Source organism: Trachemys scripta, chromosome 8 (genome assembly GCF_013100865.1).
Source record: "Trachemys scripta elegans isolate TJP31775 chromosome 8, CAS_Tse_1.0, whole genome shotgun sequence".
NCBI lineage: Eukaryota > Metazoa > Chordata > Testudines > Emydidae > Trachemys > Trachemys scripta.
Window position 1 is genome coordinate 25020258 of NC_048305.1, and position 17794 is coordinate 25038051.

General features: G+C 42.8%; 1 protein-coding gene across 2 annotated transcripts in view; it reads left to right on the top strand.

Moving 5' to 3' along the window:
• Positions 1 to 167: 167 nt before the first annotated feature.
• HMMR (hyaluronan mediated motility receptor) overlaps positions 168 to 17794 on the top strand; it is a 24293-nt gene continuing 6666 nt past the window's right edge. The window contains exons 1-12 of one of the 2 annotated variants that reach the window (XM_034780138.1): positions 168 to 254; positions 4260 to 4382; positions 5225 to 5313; positions 6165 to 6215; positions 6826 to 7014; positions 8290 to 8376; positions 11017 to 11117; positions 12958 to 13032; positions 14289 to 14467; positions 15203 to 15351; positions 15627 to 15841; positions 17511 to 17627. In XM_034780138.1, the coding sequence (XP_034636029.1) occupies positions 209 to 254; positions 4260 to 4382; positions 5225 to 5313; positions 6165 to 6215; positions 6826 to 7014; positions 8290 to 8376; positions 11017 to 11117; positions 12958 to 13032; positions 14289 to 14467; positions 15203 to 15351; positions 15627 to 15841; positions 17511 to 17627 (1421 nt within the window). In that variant the 5' untranslated portion in view covers positions 168 to 208. The remainder of the gene's footprint in view (positions 255 to 4259; positions 4383 to 5224; positions 5314 to 6164; positions 6216 to 6825; positions 7015 to 8289; positions 8377 to 11016; positions 11118 to 12957; positions 13033 to 14288; positions 14468 to 15202; positions 15352 to 15626; positions 15842 to 17510; positions 17628 to 17794) is intronic. The other variant, XM_034780139.1, reaches the window with a different exon arrangement.

Sequence of the window (17794 nt, forward strand, 5' to 3'; positions counted from 1 at the left end):
CCGCTCATGCGCTGGCATCGCTTGTTTCCCGTGGGATCGGGTGCGCATACTCTAGGCAGAGGCGGTGATTGGCTGGGTGGCTCTACCGGCTTGCAGGCGGTGTTCTGTGATTGGCTGTCGGGGTGTGTTAAGAAGGCGGTTGGCCGTTTGAATCTAAAGCTGGTTCTGGGGAAAGCGAGTGGTCATTGGAACCGAGAGCTGAGCAGCTATGGCCTTCCCCAAGGCTCCCCTCAAGCGCTTTAATGAGGCCACTGGTGAGCGTGCGTGGGGCCCGCGCCCTGGGCAACTTGAGGGCGGACCTGGCCGTGTGCAGTCGCTAGCCTTTCTTACGGGGGAGGGGCTGTGGGAGTGGGGGGGGTTAAGGGTGCTCTGTGGCCTTGCAGGGGAGGCCATCTGGGCTTGAAGGTGTCCCTGAAGCCTCCCCTTAGGCCCTGGTGCAGCTGCTCGGCTGGGCTGGTGCTCACTGGTCATAGCAGCCGGCTGAGTGATGCTGAGTTAAGGTTTCTCTCGTCCCTGAGGCACCCATAGGCTCCCAGGTTTGCCTGCCTCGATTAACTAGCCTACTGCTTACTGCTAACTCCTGAAGGCTGGCGTTGGTATAGTGTCAGAAGAAATGGGGTGCTAAGACCCCTGAGTGCTAGCATCCAGGCGGGCAGCTGTCCATGGCCTTCAGCCCTTGATCAAAGCTTGTTCTGGCTGTGTGCGATACTAAAATGTCTGCTCAAGGGGTCTTAAGTCAACAGTGCTATTTTTGTCAAGTATCAGGGGTAGCTGCGTTAGTCTGGATCTGTAAAAAGCGACAGAGTCCTGTGACACCTTATAGACTAACAGATGTATTGGAGCATAAGCTTTCATGGGTGAATGCCCACTTCCACAGATGCATGTGGTGGAAATTTCCAGGGGCAGGTATAAATGTGCAGGCAAGAATTATTCTAGAGATAACGAAGTTACCTCAATCAGGGAGGATGAGGCCCTCTTCTAGCAGTTGAGCTGTGAACACCAAGGGAGGAGAAACTGCTTTTGTAGTTGGCTAGCCATTCACAGTCTGTTTAATCCTGAGCTGATGGTGTCAAATTTGCAAATGAACTGAAGTTCAGCAGTTTCTTTTTGGAGTCTGGTCCTGAAGAAGCTTTTTTGCTGCAGGATGGTTACCTTTACATCTGCTATTGTGTGTCCGGGGAGGTTGAAGTGTTCTCCTACAGGTTTTTGTATATTGCCCTTCCTAATATCTGACTTGTGCCCATTTATCCTTTTATGTAGGGTTTGGCCAATATACATAGCAAAGGGGCATTGCTGGCACATGATGGCGTATATTACATTAGTGGATGTGCAGGTGAATAAATTGATGATGTGGCTGATCTGGTTAGGTCCTGTGATGGTGTTGCTAGTGTAAATATGTGGGCAGACTTGGAATTTTGTCACCATTAATAGTGTCAGCAGATTTATTTCAGTAAGGTAGCAAGGTCATGCTTATGGATTAAGGTGCACCTCCTTACCCACATCCTCTGTGGACTATGAGCGATGAAATTGCATGCATTGGGACTTGGCCTAACTGTTGAACTTTTTCTAGGGCTGCTCTTTTGTCTTCACTGGAATATAAATGGCCCTATTTATGCCTGGTACAGGGTACTCAGTGTAGTATGTGAGTATGTCACCAGAGCTTTGGAGCGGAGTCTGGCGCTGGAGCGCAGAGCAGCTCCGGAGCAGTGCAGCTGCAGGTTCCTGCCTGGAGCAGAGCTTGAGCACAGCTCCAAAGCCCTGTCACAAGCGTACTTGACAGGGACTTCTGTATTACACTGTAAATATTGTGTGTCACTACCACTTGATGCACTGAAAGCTTTATCTTCCTTGTCTGTGGCGTTCCAGTGAGTTGTGAAACTCTGAAAAGATGATGCTTCTTCTATTGAGCTCTGCTTGTGATATTTCTAAAAATATATGCTTTAATCTGGGTTCTGGGATAAATTCTACGGCCTGTATGTTGGGAGGGGTAGCGGGGGAGGTGTTGGATGGCCTTAGTGGTCCCTTCTTGGCCTTGAAATCTGAATCTATGAATCCCCTTTTCATCCACCTCATGGAGAGAACCGTATTTCTTCCCTTGGCCTCAGTAGGCTCCTAACACTTGCAGCTCTACTAATCAACTCTCATGCTTCAGCCGGTTTCCTGCAGGGATCAGGAGAGAATTTTTCCCTACTATATAACTGGCAACAGGGTTTTTTTTGCCTTCTTCTGAGGCATCATCTATTTGTCTGGTGTCCTGTCGCCATCTGTGGCCAGAATAAACTGGTACTCTGAGACAGTACAAATAATTATTTCTTAGATGCCTGGCTGGTATACCTTGCTCATATGCTCAGGGTCTAACTGATCAGGAGATCAGTCAAGAAAGAATCTTCTCCCAAGTCAGGTAGGTAGGAACGTTTTGGCCTGGATGTCTTCCTCTGCACTTTGGGGCATGGATTGGCAGCTAGGATCATCTGAGCATGTCTCTCCTAATCAATTTCCAGGCATTAGTGTATCTCTGTCTCTTGTTCTCTTCATGTGGCACACAACTGTGGTGTCTCCTGAGGACTAAATTGCTTTGGTCTAACTAAAGTCATTAGACTTGGTATAGGAGTATCTGAAGTGTTATGTCTTGAGATAAACAAGAGGTTAGACAGATGATCTATAGTCCCTTCTGGCCTTAATCTCTATGAAACAGACTCCTAAATCCTAAATTTTAGGACATAACCTGAGTATTCCTCTAACTGGCTGATACATCTAGCGTTGTGGGTAGGATTCGTAGAGTTCTACAGTGGCATTAGCGTCTTGTGAAAACTTTATTCTGATCTTTCCACCAATTCAATTGCATCCTTTTCAATGTCCAGATACTCTGTGTGCTTCATGTATACATGTGGTTCCCAAACTGTTCCTTGAATCAGCTGGCAAGTCACATGGTGGTGGCTTTGTTTTTTTTGTTTTTGTTTTTTAAGCTGCTAAAATGCCCTTCCATCTCCTGTAGGCAGCTGTTACAGTTGCCACAAGTGTTATAACGTGGACGAGGAGGTGGTCCAAACTATGGAAATAATTTAAGAACTTGTTTTGTAGATCATGCCCATCCAAGGACAGCAGTCCTTCCGTCTCTACTTTTTGGCTTTTTAGTACTCTATGTCCTGAAGCAGTAATGTGTCATTAGCACTGAATAGTACTGACTAAAATTTTTCTATTCAACCAAAGGTCACTATAACTGTCCAATCCTCCTCTTAGCGTGGAATCTCATTTCTTCTTGAAATGGAACTACAGATACAGACCACCCCCTCACTAATAAAGGGGCACCTAGTTAGATGTCAGTGTGGCTTTTTGTTTGTTTTTGTGTGGTTTTTTTTTTTTTTTTTTTTTTTTAAAGCTTTAATACAAGATATAAGAAAGCAAAGATTATATCCACAAAATCCTAACCGGTGACAGTTTAATACAGAGCTTCAAGAAATTCACTCTCTGAACTGCCTTTCAGAATAGATATTAGTGACTGCATCTGTATACAGTCCCACCAACGTATATTTGGAGAGGTCAGAGGGTGGCAATTCATATCCATTCAATCCCTGATCTCTGTGTCAGTAAATCAGCCTTGGAAACTGAAACAAGTTGACAGACTCGCTTAAAGTAGCTCGCCATACTCTGAGACCACCGAGGGCAGGATATTGCCAGCTGTAAGTGTAAGAGCAATGATGAATCCGTGCCAGTGTGTTCTCCTGTCTTTCCTGTTTCCCTTCAAAGACACTTTTGCAAGCAGTTTTTTAAAATTACGCACTTGGAAAAATGGCAGAGTTCAAATGCGCCTCCCTCTTAAAGTTGAATTAACTTTTAAAAGTTTGTGCCATTCAAAGTGCCAACAAAAGTGCTGAAATAGGGCTGATTGTCTTCTAATTGCTCATGTGTTTCCAATAACTACTTGAATAGAGTTTAATGCACTAATTTTAAGTCTTTCCGTGGTATGAAGGACAGACCACAAATCTAGTTTATGGTGGTGATCCGTACACAAACAGGTAAGAATGCTCTGCTATGGGCATAACTTTACTGCTGGTATGATCGCTTGTCCAAACATTCTGCAGATGTCCGTCTGTCTTCTGCGCGTTTTTATTTGGATATCTCTTGTGAAGATTAAAAACTGGGAGATGCAGTATAGGTCTGAACTGCTTGGTGGCAATCAATCCATAAATATAACTCCTCTCAGATTCTCATAACTAGTGTTCTCTCATGTGCTGAACATCTCATTCCCTCATTTCTAGCTTCTGCCCCATCCCCAGGGTCCTATGAAGTCAAATCTTCAGAGGCATTGAAGGGACCTGTGTCCTTTGACAAATCCCAACGCTTTAGAAAGCAGAAATCCCGACAGTTTAGAAAGCAGAAAGGTAAGTAGTTCTACAGCTTGACAAACTTGCAAATTGCAAAGCTTCAAAGGGCTTGCAATGCTGAAACTATCACTTGGTCTAATACTTAAAAATTAGATCAACCTATCTACATTGTTCAGGGCTGCTGAAAAAATGTTACATCCTAAGCAGCATAGTAAGGTCAACCTAACCTTGTGTAGATGCAAAATAATTCTTCTGTTGACCTAGCTTCCACCTCTCGAAGAGGTGGATTAACTACATACACAGAAAACTTCTTCCATCAGCACAGCTGTAGCCCTTTTGCTGCTGTACTATAAACATGGCCTTGGTGCTGATACGCTGCAGCTTCGGCTTGCTTTCTCAGTGCTTGAGATTATGGTCTGTGCTTTGCTTTTGCTTCACGTTGGTTCATTGACCACCTGCTTCTATTTTAAGACAGACAACAATTTGAAAAGTATGCTTATCTGAATTTCCCTCCTCCAGTAATGCTGCATTATTTTTATTGAAACATTAGGGACTTCTTTTTTTCCACTTCATGCATTCCGTCCACCTACCTACCTAGTCCGTTTCTCCTTCACACTGCAATTGAGGAGCTACTGTAAAGTGGCAATAATATTTCATTTCCTGAGTGTATGTCTCAGGACAGGTGGCGGTTTTAATGGAAACTGAATAGACAAATTGATGGTGTCCATCTAACTCTTGTACAGTGCCAGATATAGAAGATAGTTATATTTTTATCAAACCTTCAGATTTGAGGTGGGCATTCTAACAAAGATCAAAGACTCTATTAAATGTAGTCTTTCCACAAAAACAGTCACTCAACCTTGACCCATTAGTATGGTGAAACTTTGTTGTCTCCACAGGGGAAATGGGAAGTCAACAGAATTTGAATAGTGAAACGAATGACTGCTTGCCCAAAACTGTAAGAAGACTTAAATCTCTGGGATCAACAGTAAGACTCTTCTTGTCTCTGGTATAGCTATGTCCATACTGTTAATTCTTGGCAAACCTATAATTTAGACTACTCTGAATTTGGGTGATTAAAACAATGCGTTCTCCAAATTTTGAACCATTTGATAGGATAATTGGGTTTATTTTAAGGCCCATTCTTATGCCCATCCTGTAGGGACTAAAAAAGTCCTTTTTCTTTTCTTGGAATATAGCTTAGTCAGACCTGGAATAATCCACTTGCTCAGGGGCAATAGAAACTCTGCCTGTGGCAGGAGGAGAGAGAGTGACTGACTATTGAGTCTCTGCTGCCTTCCCCATAGAATAAAGTGAAAAGCAGAAAGCCCCAATATGGGGATGTAAGAGGGTGAGGGCCACAAATGCTAAGGATGCTTGGGTAGGGAGCGACCCCTCCCCTTCAATGAAGTCCTGTGAAGAGAAGGGGTAGAACCACTTAGTGTGTGAAAGTCAATTAAATATTTTGTAGTTTTGAGGGAAGAGGGGATTTGGTGCTGGGTTGTGGGTAGTGTGTGTGGTTTTTTGTGTGTGTGTGTGTGTGTGTGGTTTTTTTTGTTTTTTTTTTTTTTTTGTTTTTTAAGTCCTTGTGAAGTGGTAGGAAGTCTTGCTACTTCAGTGTTGGGTTTTCAGTATTATATTATGTAAATCAATATAAAATTCCTTATGATTAACATACTAGTTCAAATAGCCCAATATCATGGGTCTCATAGTGACAGTTTATTTGGTCAGTAATTTTTCAAAAAACCCTGCAATGGAATAATACCTGTTAGTACTTAATTTTTGTGCTCTCGGGTATGAAAATATGTAACCCTTACATACTTTTTCTCCTATCTAAAGGATACAACCATCATGAAAGAGCTGAAAAAACAAAAGATGCTTGAGAAAGAGGTATGAACAGATTTCTTTCTGGCTTTTTTAAATAATGTGACCACTATTGGCTTGAATATGAATGAGAGAATGAATATGAGAGAAACTGATTTTTCTTGTCAAATGGTGGGGTATTCTATGTAATCACCTGCTGAAGCTGTAGCTTTGGAATTAAGATACAAATTTCAAGTTTGGGGATGTTAAACGTCTCCCTTTCGCCACTAAAACTATATTTTGGCTTCATGTAAAAATCTCTGATGTTAAGGGTGTGGTGTTGACATAAGTGTCTTTCCACCCCTCAATCCAGAGGGCCAGTTTTGCCCACATGGCAAATTAGAGAAACCATGAAATTATTCTGATTTGCACCCCAGTTGAAATAAACTGAGTAGGGCAAAGTAGCCAGATGAAATGCTAAGGATACAAAAGCCACTAAGCTTAATTGTGGGTAAAGATTTTCTGTAGTAACACTCAATGTCCTTTCCCTTTTTCTAACAGCTGAAAGTTGTTATAACGAAGGATAATCTGTCTTCACAGGAGAACAATGGGCATCACTCAAACTAAACTTGTGTTTTGTTTTATTTTTAGAAATTAGAGAAGTGTAATAAATATTCAAACAACTTGTTTCCTCTAGATTCGGGCATTAGTGAGAGAACGTGGCGAGCAGGATAAAAGACTCCAGGCTCTAGAGGAGGATTTCATGAAGTCTGAAGCAAAACTAACTGCAGCAGTCAGGGAGAAAACCTCTCTCTCAGCAAATGTTGCTTCCCTGGAAAAACAGCTTCTTGAATTAACAAGAACTAATGAATTTCTAAAATCAAAGGTATTTGTCTGAACCTGGATCCATTTAATCAAGTTAGCAGAGACTTGCTATGGTTTTTGTCACTTTCTGTGGAGGTGATATCCTCAAGCTTGTTCACAAGCAACAAAGTTAATATTTTTAGTCTTCTACAGTTAAGAAAAAAGACTGGACCTGATCCCTTAGATTGGGGTTGGTAGGTAGACCAGTTGACCTGTAGGGCTAATGCTCAGGCTTGTGTGAATAGAGTACTAGGCTATACTTGTAAATTATATGGCAACTTAAACTTTAATTGTACTGTTGTCTTTCACACTTTCTCACTGTAATTTGGATCAAAGTATGTTATAACAAAGTTGAAGTAATACTACTGGGTAGACGGGGATGCTTGGTGTTACCATCTGCAAAACATCCTCTCGTCTTGTGCTTGTGTGGGCTGTACCAAGACAGTGCATAAGAGAAAAAGTTTAGCAGGAAGTTTACCATCAACCAAGATGCTGTGCAAGGAAAGCTTTGCTTTGGAGGACACTGACAAAATGCTCATAGGTGGAAGAAGATTAAAGATAATGGGTGAAATTCTGTCTCCATTGAAGTCTATGGAAACTTTGCCACTGACTTCAGTGGGGCCAGGATTTTACCTACTAGCTTTGATTATCTTGACCTAAGCAATCGAGGCCTATCCTACCCTCACAATAAAGTCTCATATCAAGTGTGTACTTGTGTGGCTGAGTTCTTTTGATCAAACTTGTTAGACTTGACATGCGGCAAGTTGAAATCTGCTGTTAATCCTAAAGTGCGACTAGCATTTACACATAGGCAAATGGTAAACTTCCAGTGGAAATGATTAGTGGCTTGTTTAGGAACATTTTTGTTTCTAGAGCTCTAGCTTCATCCCTTCAGGTTCCTGCCCTCACCAGCAATGGGACCTATTATACTGTGTTTAAATACATAAAACTGATTCAGTTAAATAAAGTAAAACTTCTCCCAAGCTACATTGCAACACTTCAATGGTAGATACTGTAGAACTTTATAATTTAAGAATATAAAGCCACAAATATGCCTTTTTAATGTACATTTGCCTTGGCTTGCGCACTTTGCAGTTTAAGCAAAGTCAGTTTACAAGTTCTTTTTCCCCCTAAGTCTGGTAAGAAATGCAGATATCTTCTTTTGGAGGCAGGATTAAGTGGTGGGAGGGAGGAAATTAATAAGGGTCGGGGAAGGCCCTTATTAAATGAATATGTGAGCTGTTCTTCTGTGTAGGGCTAATTCTGTGTTAACCAGAAAGTGTTTTATCTCTCCAAGTTTTCTGAAGAAGGTACACAGAAAAAAATGAGCAGTCTATGCATGGAGTTAATGAAACTCAGGAACAAGATGGAGGCAAAGAGTAAAGTAAGTTACTGTACTGAAATTGCTCATATGACAGGAACTTGGATCTCCTCCAGAACTAGAAGCCGGGTACTAGCATTTCTACATGATAGCTTGCAATTGAAATGCCTTTAATTACAAATTGACTTGCAAATAATAGGTTCTTCCAACTCCACTGTCAGAAGTAGCTATTCCACCCTTCTGTTAAATGGGAAGAGTGAGCCAAAAGGCTCAAATGACTTCAAGTTTGCACTGCAAGTCCACAGCAGAGACGAGCAGAACCCAGATAATGAGGCTTCTAGAAATCCTTAGATGTCACAATATCCATGTGTCTGGGATGGACCACACTGAGAATGCCACACTCGAGGCAGACTGCAGGAGACAGGGCAGACATTTCCCCAAATCAGTATCAAAAGAGCTTCTGTAGCACCACACTGGCTACCAAGATGCCAAACACAGTCCCTCTTAGGCATTCCAGTCATTGGTTTCCATCCAGACAAACCAGTCTAGTATAGTGAGAGGTTACTGAAAAACCCAATTCATTATATGTGAGGTTCTACTAATTCCAAAGGATCAGACACTTGCATATTGACCTGGGTTATCTCAGATCTTACCCAGATATCAAACTGCCAGTTTACTAAGGATTGGCTAGCTAAAAATTTTTATTAAGAAGAGTTATTGAATGGCTAAAGAATCCTATACATACAAGTGATTTTCAGTGTTCATTGATCAGGATCATAGCAGTGATGGAATAGACTGCAGGCTTGCAAAAGTCTCTCTGGTAACTTCCAAAAGATTGGCAGGTCCACAGTCCATAGCTAAAAATACTCATTTTAGTTGTAAACCTATAGTCCAGAGAACTGGAATAAGGCAAAATGGAGATGGCTCTGGCAGTGTTCCCTCAAATGTTTCCCATGCATGTGCGGAATGGATTTTGTTGTCACATACCACCTCCATATTGGTGCACATAACAAAATTCATGTGGTGGGGGTGGGACTGAGGGGTTTGGAGCATGGGAGGGAGCAGAGGGTTGGGAAGGAGGAGCTCAGGGGTGGGGGGGGGTGAGGGCTCCGGCTGAGGGTGTGGGCTCTGGGGTAGGGCTGGGGGTGCAGGTTGCCCTGGGCTACAGCAGGAAGAGGGCCCCCCCTTCCCACAGTAGCACCGGGGGGGGGGCGGAGGGAGGCTCTCCCTGCTGCAGCAACTCTAGGGTTGGGGGAGGGGCACCTCTTCATCACATGTCCTTACATGGTTTGCAAAATCACAGGGTGGCCATAGCCTCCTGGCTGTCTGAGGCATCCACACAGGGGTTGGCAAACTGCAGGCCAGATACTGCCCGCCAGCCAGCTCCCGCTGGGGAGCAGGGTCAGGGTCTGCCCCACACAGCTTCCAGAAGCAGGGACATGGCCCCCCTCCAGCTCCTATGTGTAGGGGCAGCCAGGTGGCTTGGCTCTGCATGCTGCCCCTGCCCCAAGCGCTATCCCCGCAGCTCCATTGGCCAGGAACCACAGCCAATGGGAGCTGCAGGGGTGGTGCCTGCGGACAGGGCAGAGTGCTGAGCTGCCTGGCCATCCCTCTGTGTAGGAGCTGGAGAAGGGACATGCCGCTGCTTCCAGGAGCTGCTTGAGGTAAGCAGTGCCTGGAGCCTGCACCCCTGAGCCTCCCCCCTCCATCCCCTGCCCCAGCCCTGATCTTCTCTCCCCCGCCCTCCAAACCCCTCAATCTCCACTCAGAGCACTCTCCAAACTCTCATCACTGGCTCCACCCCAAAGCCGCCATCACCTCCTCCAATCTCTGCCCCAGCCCTGATTCCCCTCCCACTCTCTAAACCCCTTGGTCACAGAGCACCCTCCTGCACCACAAGCCCCCCATACTCCAGCCCGGAGCCCTCTCCCGCATCCTGAACTCTTCACTTCTGGCTGCACCCCTAACCACAGCCCTCACCCCCTTCTGCACGCCAACCCCAATTTTGTGAGTATTCATGGCCCGCCAGACAACTTCTATTCCCAGATGTGGCCCTCGGGCCAAAAAGTTTGCCTATCCCTGCATCCACAGGAAAGGCCTGCCTCTTCAATGGCCCATTGTGAGTAGTGTCCTTTAATGGGCCACCAACACATCAGGGCTAGCCACCTATCAGTCTAGCTCTGAGGCATACAATACATGTTTGAAATACAGATCTATATGCAATGTTTGTAACTTCAGATACAGTGATGCATGGATTTAACCAGGATAATCGTACCTGACAAATTGTAACTTTTTCCATTGACACCTTACATGATACATTTTGTATAAGATTTGTTGCAATTGTATAACAGCAATACAAATGGTCATCTTCAATCATACAGCATCACAATCCAATTATGTATTTAGACCCCACTGCCTCTAGAAAGCAAACAAAATAGTGTCTTTTAATTCTGTAAAAATCACTGCCATTAATATACCTTCCTGATATACTTTCTCACGTCATATTCATCTTGAATTCCAAAGTCATAATTTGACTCCAACTGCACTGGGCTGTACCAATAGTGAATTCTGATTTTATGGTGGCAAACTAGCCTGGATAAATAAGCCCACCACAATGCCTAATAAGAATATAATTTGCTGGCTGTATTTTATGCTTATGAAACTTCTATAGCTATTAACTACTGATTTATGTTTTGTTTTAAGAATGTCCTTGCTAAACAAGAAGACATGGAAATGAAGTTGCAGGTAGTCCAGAGGAATCTAGTGCAATCCAAAGGAAAAGTAGCACAGCTGGAAGAAAAACTGTAAGTAATAGAGGAATTACCTCTGGTATAAATTGCCAACTTTCATTGTTGCTTATACTTAACTCTAAGGGTGTAATATATGGCAAACTAAATGAGTGTAAGCAGATGCTAAGGAGAAAAGTAGTACTGAAAACAAGGAGTTGACAGGAGCTTGCCAGTGGATTGGAATCTGGTGTAGGAGGAAACAATACAAAGTGATCCTGCAAATCAGATTTAGGCCCTGTTGTATAGGGTTGTAAGAGGTGCCTAGTATATGACACTGCCCTTTAGTGTCTATTTGTAGCAAGACAAATAGCTCCTCTAGTATTCCAGCTGTGACTGGAATTGAAATCCATCAACCTTGGGTGACTTCCATTCCATAGCAAAAAGAAGGTATTGCATCCTGCAAGATTTCAATTTTTTTTTCTTATCTACTCAAACTATTGGTGTACTGTAGGTAACCAGTTGACCAACATTAATATAGTTCAGGTGAGCTAGCATGTATAATATGGTAAGAAGGATAGCTTGGAGGATAAGGCACTGGACTAGGACTCAAGCTAGCTGGATTCAGTTCCTGGCCCAGTCATAGGCTCTTCAGTGAAACTTATGCCTCCATTCTCCAACTAAAAAATGGGGAACAACACTTGTCTCCCTCACGGGTGTTGTGAGAATTTCTGACCTGAAGGTCCAGCTATTCCTCTCCAACTTGCTCTAATACCCATTGTGGAGAATGTCTTTCTAGAGGCCAACTTTGTTTTACATAAAGACTGCAAATCAAGTGCCTCAGCTTGAGGTGGTGTATCATAAGGGCAGAGAGGCAGGCCCCAGCCATCACCTCAAATTCTACCCTGAAGCCAATCAACAACCAGTGTACTTCACCTCACTGTGCAGGCCACTGCTTTTCTACATCAGTGCACATTTCAAAATGGATCTCAAGTATGACCCATAACACCCTGTGCTCAAGCATGTGCGAAGGAGAACGGAATCCTCATTACACTAAAATATGTTTTGTACGCTTTTCAGTGTCTCAGTAGTCAAATGCCTGAGCTAACATTGCACTTTGAGTTTGATTAATAAAAGTAAAATTCATGAAACTGTTGGTGATTCTACTGGTAAACTTAGAGCTAATAGTTCCTGCAGAATACAAATAGTCATGGGAGACATTAGTACGTTGACTTTTGAAGAAGGCTACCTGTTTGTTGTACAACTGGTGGTAGATGCAGCATTTCCCAACTTATGTCCCTAATCATGAAGATCATAGGTAGGCAGAAAAATCTACTTGATTTTGGTATTAGATCCCTAATACCATGTTCATCAAATATTGCCCTCCTTCCTTTTTGTCATCATCGGATTTGATGGACTACCAAGGAAGGAAGGAATACCATGTTCTCACTGCTACCAGAAGCAGCAGTTACTGACTGGGCAGGATCTCATGCCACCTCCATCCCAGACTGTAGGATAGAGAGCCCCTAGGCTGGGTATGGAAGAGATTGAATTAACTTATTCTGTGAGTTAGCATGAGCTCTCCTTAAAGTTTGTTTGTTGCCTCCCACATACATGTGAATGGCTGAACATTCAGTATTTGAAACTGACAATGCAAAATCTACTGAAATGCAACTCTAACACATTCATGAAGAAACTTGCCTTAATTTCATATTGTGTGGTACTGAATTACTTGTCTAGGTGTCTTCTGGCTCATGATTAGAGGCCTTAATACTAGCAATCCACAGATGAATGCAGAATCTCTGTTAGTTGTCTTCAGGCAGCTACTCATTAACCTCTGGCTCTGTACTGCTTTTCTTGAGTATCTGGCTTTAGAACTGTCATGTTAAGTGCAGCATCTAAACTTCTTATTTTTTAGAACTGCTACTGAGAGAGACAAGGTTGAAGAAAAGTCTGACACTGAGAGACTCTTGGAATATATTACAGAACTCAGGTAACAAGTTTCTATTTGACAAATCAAGTGTCACTTAAGCTTTGCTTGTAGGGGCTTGATAAAGCTTTAGTAGTATTTCTAATCTGAATTGTACAGACATCAGTATTATGACTCTCCCTTTATATGGGAGGGGGTGAAATCTCTAGTCCATTTCTTAGATTTAAAACCTTCAAACTAGCGTGACTCATGATAGTTGAGCAAGGCTTCACCTCTCCATAGTAGCATAGAAAGCTACTTCCATATAAAAAAATGTCTAGTCAACACTACTTATGCAGAGTTTTTTATGCTGGATTTTTCCCTCTTAGGCCTTGTTTACACTGCCACTTACTGTGCTGAAACTTTCTTCACTCAGGGGTGTGAAAAAACACCCCCCTGAGTAATGCGAATTTCAGGTCTGTAAAGTGGCAGTATAAACAGTGTTACAGCACTGGGAGCTATTCCCCTTGCAGAACTACAATAGTTTTATTACAGCGCTGAGAGAGCTCTCTCCCAGTGCAACTACACAACCATTTTAAAGCGCTGCCACGGCAGTGCTTTACCATGGGCTGTGTAAACAATACCCTTCAATACAGATGCTTTCCAAGATCAATGGGACAACTAAGTGTATTGCAGATCCCAATATAGAGAAGGCATGTGCACAATTAGTGTGGAATTGGGCTGCAGTAAATTCTGTACCCCTTTCTTTGTTGCTCCTTAAAGGGGTACAGAATTTACTGCAGCCCAATTCCACACTAATTGTGCACATGCCAAGATGCACTGTTGGGGGGGGGGGCTTTAAGCAGAGCCTTGTATCTTCATGCAGTGAGTCAGATATTGTGACTTTCTTGGATCTGTGCAGTTCCTGCATAAATCTGAGACTGGTTTCCACTCCTCTGGAGAAGGGACAAGCCCCCAACCAGTCCAAGAGGCAGGGGTGGGGATGGCACTCTATGGAGAGAATTTCATAGGATTCTTCATGAATATTTTCCATGGGAGGAATGATCTGAGTCTTAGTTAACACAAGTAATCTTCAGTACAAGTTAACTCTCCAAATGAAAGCTGCATTAAAAGTGAACTATGAAGACCTGATCTCCATCATTGCACTTTAATATAAATCTTGTCCTGAGCTCTTCATCTAGAAATGAATCTTTCCCAAGTCCTGTTTAGATACTTCAGATCTTAATGTTACACAGGATTATGTTGGTGCAAATTGTGACAACAAATGTAAAATTAAGCAAAATGTAATGCTCACATATCTGGATTTTTTTTTTTCTTAGTGGAGTTGCAGAACAGATAGAGAAGTACAAACTAGATCTTGTCCATATGGAGAAGATACTGGCACAAAAGGACCAGGACATTATGGCCTTGAAAGATTGTTTTACAACAAAAGAAGAACAACTATCTAAACTAATCAAAGAGCTTAATGAAAGGTGTCAGTTGCTTGAACAAGAAAAAGGTAATTGTTCTAGCCTGTGGGTTGAGTCTCTGGACCCATGTCCAAACTGATTTCATTTAGACCTTATGTAACCTTCTGTTGAAATGTAGGTTAGCATGTCCCAAGTCAAAACTGTGGTATGTAGTTATACTGAGCTGCTTCTTTACCTATTATTAGCCCAGACTATAGTCAGAAGTATTGTTACTAACAAATACTAAAAATTTCCCCCTCCTCTCCATCTGCTGCTGTGGGAATGGGGAGCTGTCTGAACCAGTTAGCTTACTCTGTGGAATTTCCAGAGTAAGTATTTTTCCACTTGAAAAATCACTTGGTTCTAGTTCCATATTCTGATATGGTGACTGATAGGGTGTGAGCCTTCTCCAGGCAGCAGTGCAGCATTGCATTGTCACAATTCACTGCTGCATACCATGATATCTTCTGGCTCTAGACTCCACTAAGTGACTCTCATCTCTGCACACCCCTCTATAATCCCAGCAGTTCTGGGAGACAGTAGGAGGAAGCACGACCCCACTTTCTTTGATGCTAAGAGATAAAGTCTTAATGGTTGCTCTTGTCACCTAGGATGGAAGAAAGTTCATCTGATAAACTCAGCAGCTCACCAAGTTGGGGCGGGGGGGGGGATGGAACCGTAAAAAAAAAAAAAGGGGGGGGGGGAGCAACAGTGTACTGTAGAGCAAAGCTCTTAATTATTCTGTCCTCAAAGCATTCTTATATTGGCATCTTTCTCTTCCATAGAGAAACTCTTAACTGAGAACAGAGAAAAAGAGCAAAATATGAATGCTGAAATAGAAAGCTTGAAAAAGAGACTCCTCCTAGAGGAGCAAGAACACCAAAAACTTCAGCAGAAACAGGAGGAGATCTATTCTCAACTGCAACAAGAGAAGGTAAACAAAATACAGACTTTATTTACTCTCCTAGCAAATGCTGTTGAATTCTTGCTCTGGTTTAGATCACACCCATTGTGGATGTATTGATGAATAAGGGCTTGTTTACACAGAGGAAACTGACTGACATAGCTATAGTAGAATAGCTATTAGCTAGTCAACCTCATGTAGACAAGCCCTTACTCTTCTTCATGGAAAATTAAGATTACTGTGTAAACTTAAACAAAAACTCCTTTGTACTAATAGCTATGTATTTGTGCTGTCTGTACCTGCAGGAACTTTTCACTTCCATTCATCAAAAGCTGCTAGAGTTTCAAGAGGAGATGACAAATGAGAGGCTCCTTTTGGAGGAAGAACTAGAAGAAGCAATGGATGAATTGGATAAACTGCATATTAAGGAAGAAAAGGCTGATAAGTTGGTAAAGCACTTGGAACAAGAGAACAAGTCCAGAGCTGAAGAGCTAGCACAGATGGAAGCAAAGCTGAAAGGGTTTGTGAAAAGAGTAACTCTACCTGTTGCTTTTAATGAATTTGGAAATACAGGTCTGTCTCATCTTATGCTGGGGTTACGTTCCGCAGTCAGCGCCTAATGCGAAAATCGCGCATAGTCCAAATTACATTGAGTGTAATGGCGGGCGAAATCACCCACACTTCAGAAACAGTATTTAAATTGTTGTTTTGTTTTTGCCAACCGTGTTAAGCTGAAATCGCACATGTTAAATGCGCCTAGGATGTGACAGACCTGTACAGATGCCAATCCCAGGTTCAGTTAAAAAAAATTCTTAGCTAGAATACACAGGACTAAATTGACCTGTAGCCACCAGCTCATTTTTCTATAGCAGTTGGATCTAATCCAGTATCTTCAAAAAGCAGCTCTTAAATTTTAGCAACTCAATCCTATCCCTTATAAATAAGGCCCTACCAAATCCATGGCCATGAAAAATGTGTCATGGACTGTGAAATCTGGTCTGTTTTGTGTGTGTTTTAGCCTATACTACAGATTCAGGGGATACCAGCATTTCTCAAATTGTCAGTCCTGACCCAAAAGGGAGTTGCAAGGTGTCACAAGGGGTGGGAATCATGATGCTGCCTTCAGAGCTGGGCGGCCGGAGAGTGGTAGCTGCTGAGTGAGGGCCCAGCTCTGCAGGCAGAAGCTGTGCTGTTGCTGGCAGCAACTCAACCTTCAGATCTAGTTTCCTGACCAGCAGCCACTGCCCTCCAGTTGCCCAGCTCTGAAGGCAGCACCACTGCCGGCAGCAGTACCGCACACACCCCTGCAAGAACCTTGTGACCCCACCCCCCACAACTCCTTTTTGGGTCAGGACCCCTACAATTACAACACTGACATTTTAGATTTAAATAGTAAAATTTCATGGATTCAGTTATTTGTAAAATCCTATGACTCTGAAATGGACCATGAATTTGGTAGGGCCTTAGTATAAGGACACCAAGTTGCTCAGTAACTAAGGATTGAAGTGCTAGCTGCTGTTCAACCAGTGTTTTTAAGCTAACTTTGTAGAAAAGGTGTTAAATCAATTACTATTTTTATTTTTGTATCCAGCATTAGGGTGTCTAATGTACTTTATGAACTGCTAGACAGTTTACTGATTCAGGATAATGAAAAAGTACATAAAGCAAGGTGTTGTGCACAAATGTACTCTATTTAGTCTCTCTCTTATTAGACTTGCTAGCTCTAAAGAGAGCTATTTCTCTTCCATATGAAGATAAAATCTAGAATACTCTAGCCCAACTGGATAACATTGACTTTGGGGTTCTGGAGAAATTAAACTATCCCAAGGAGACATGCTGTGAGGACCAGGAAAGAGAAACCATTTAATCTCAGAATTAAGATTAATTGAACTAAGCACCTTACTTGCAGCTCTTCTTCCTGAACTCAAATTCCTTCTACTTCCATGGTAAAAATCCCATCCTACACAGACAACTGAAATTAAAGCACTGGGGAAAGGAAATGATGTAAAATCAAACCTGCTAGGCAGACTCTTGAAAGTGGTATTGAGGAAAGAAATATACTGGTTTGGATCAGAGGTAACAGGAAGCTGATAAAGCAAGTCTGTCATGGCCAGTACAACCGCTGCTGTTTGTCCTAGACCAATGCCAAGATTTAGACTCAAGAATGGAATATAAAAATCTATTTTCAGGAAGAATGCTGAGTTGGAGAGAACCAATGAAACACACAGTAAAGCCATTGTTCAGCTGCAAGAAGAGCACAGCAACACGCTACGTAAACTTGGAGAAAGTGTTGCTGAATTTGAAAGGTATGCAAATTCCCTCTAGATGCTGGAGGGAGATATAGAGAAGTGGACACACAGACACACTGCTCTACCTGCTCCCCCCTCCCCCCCCCCCACCCCGTGCCTCCTACCTGCTGCCAAACAGTGCCGAGCACCTGCTTTTCTCTCTTCTCCCTCTTCCCCTCCCCCCC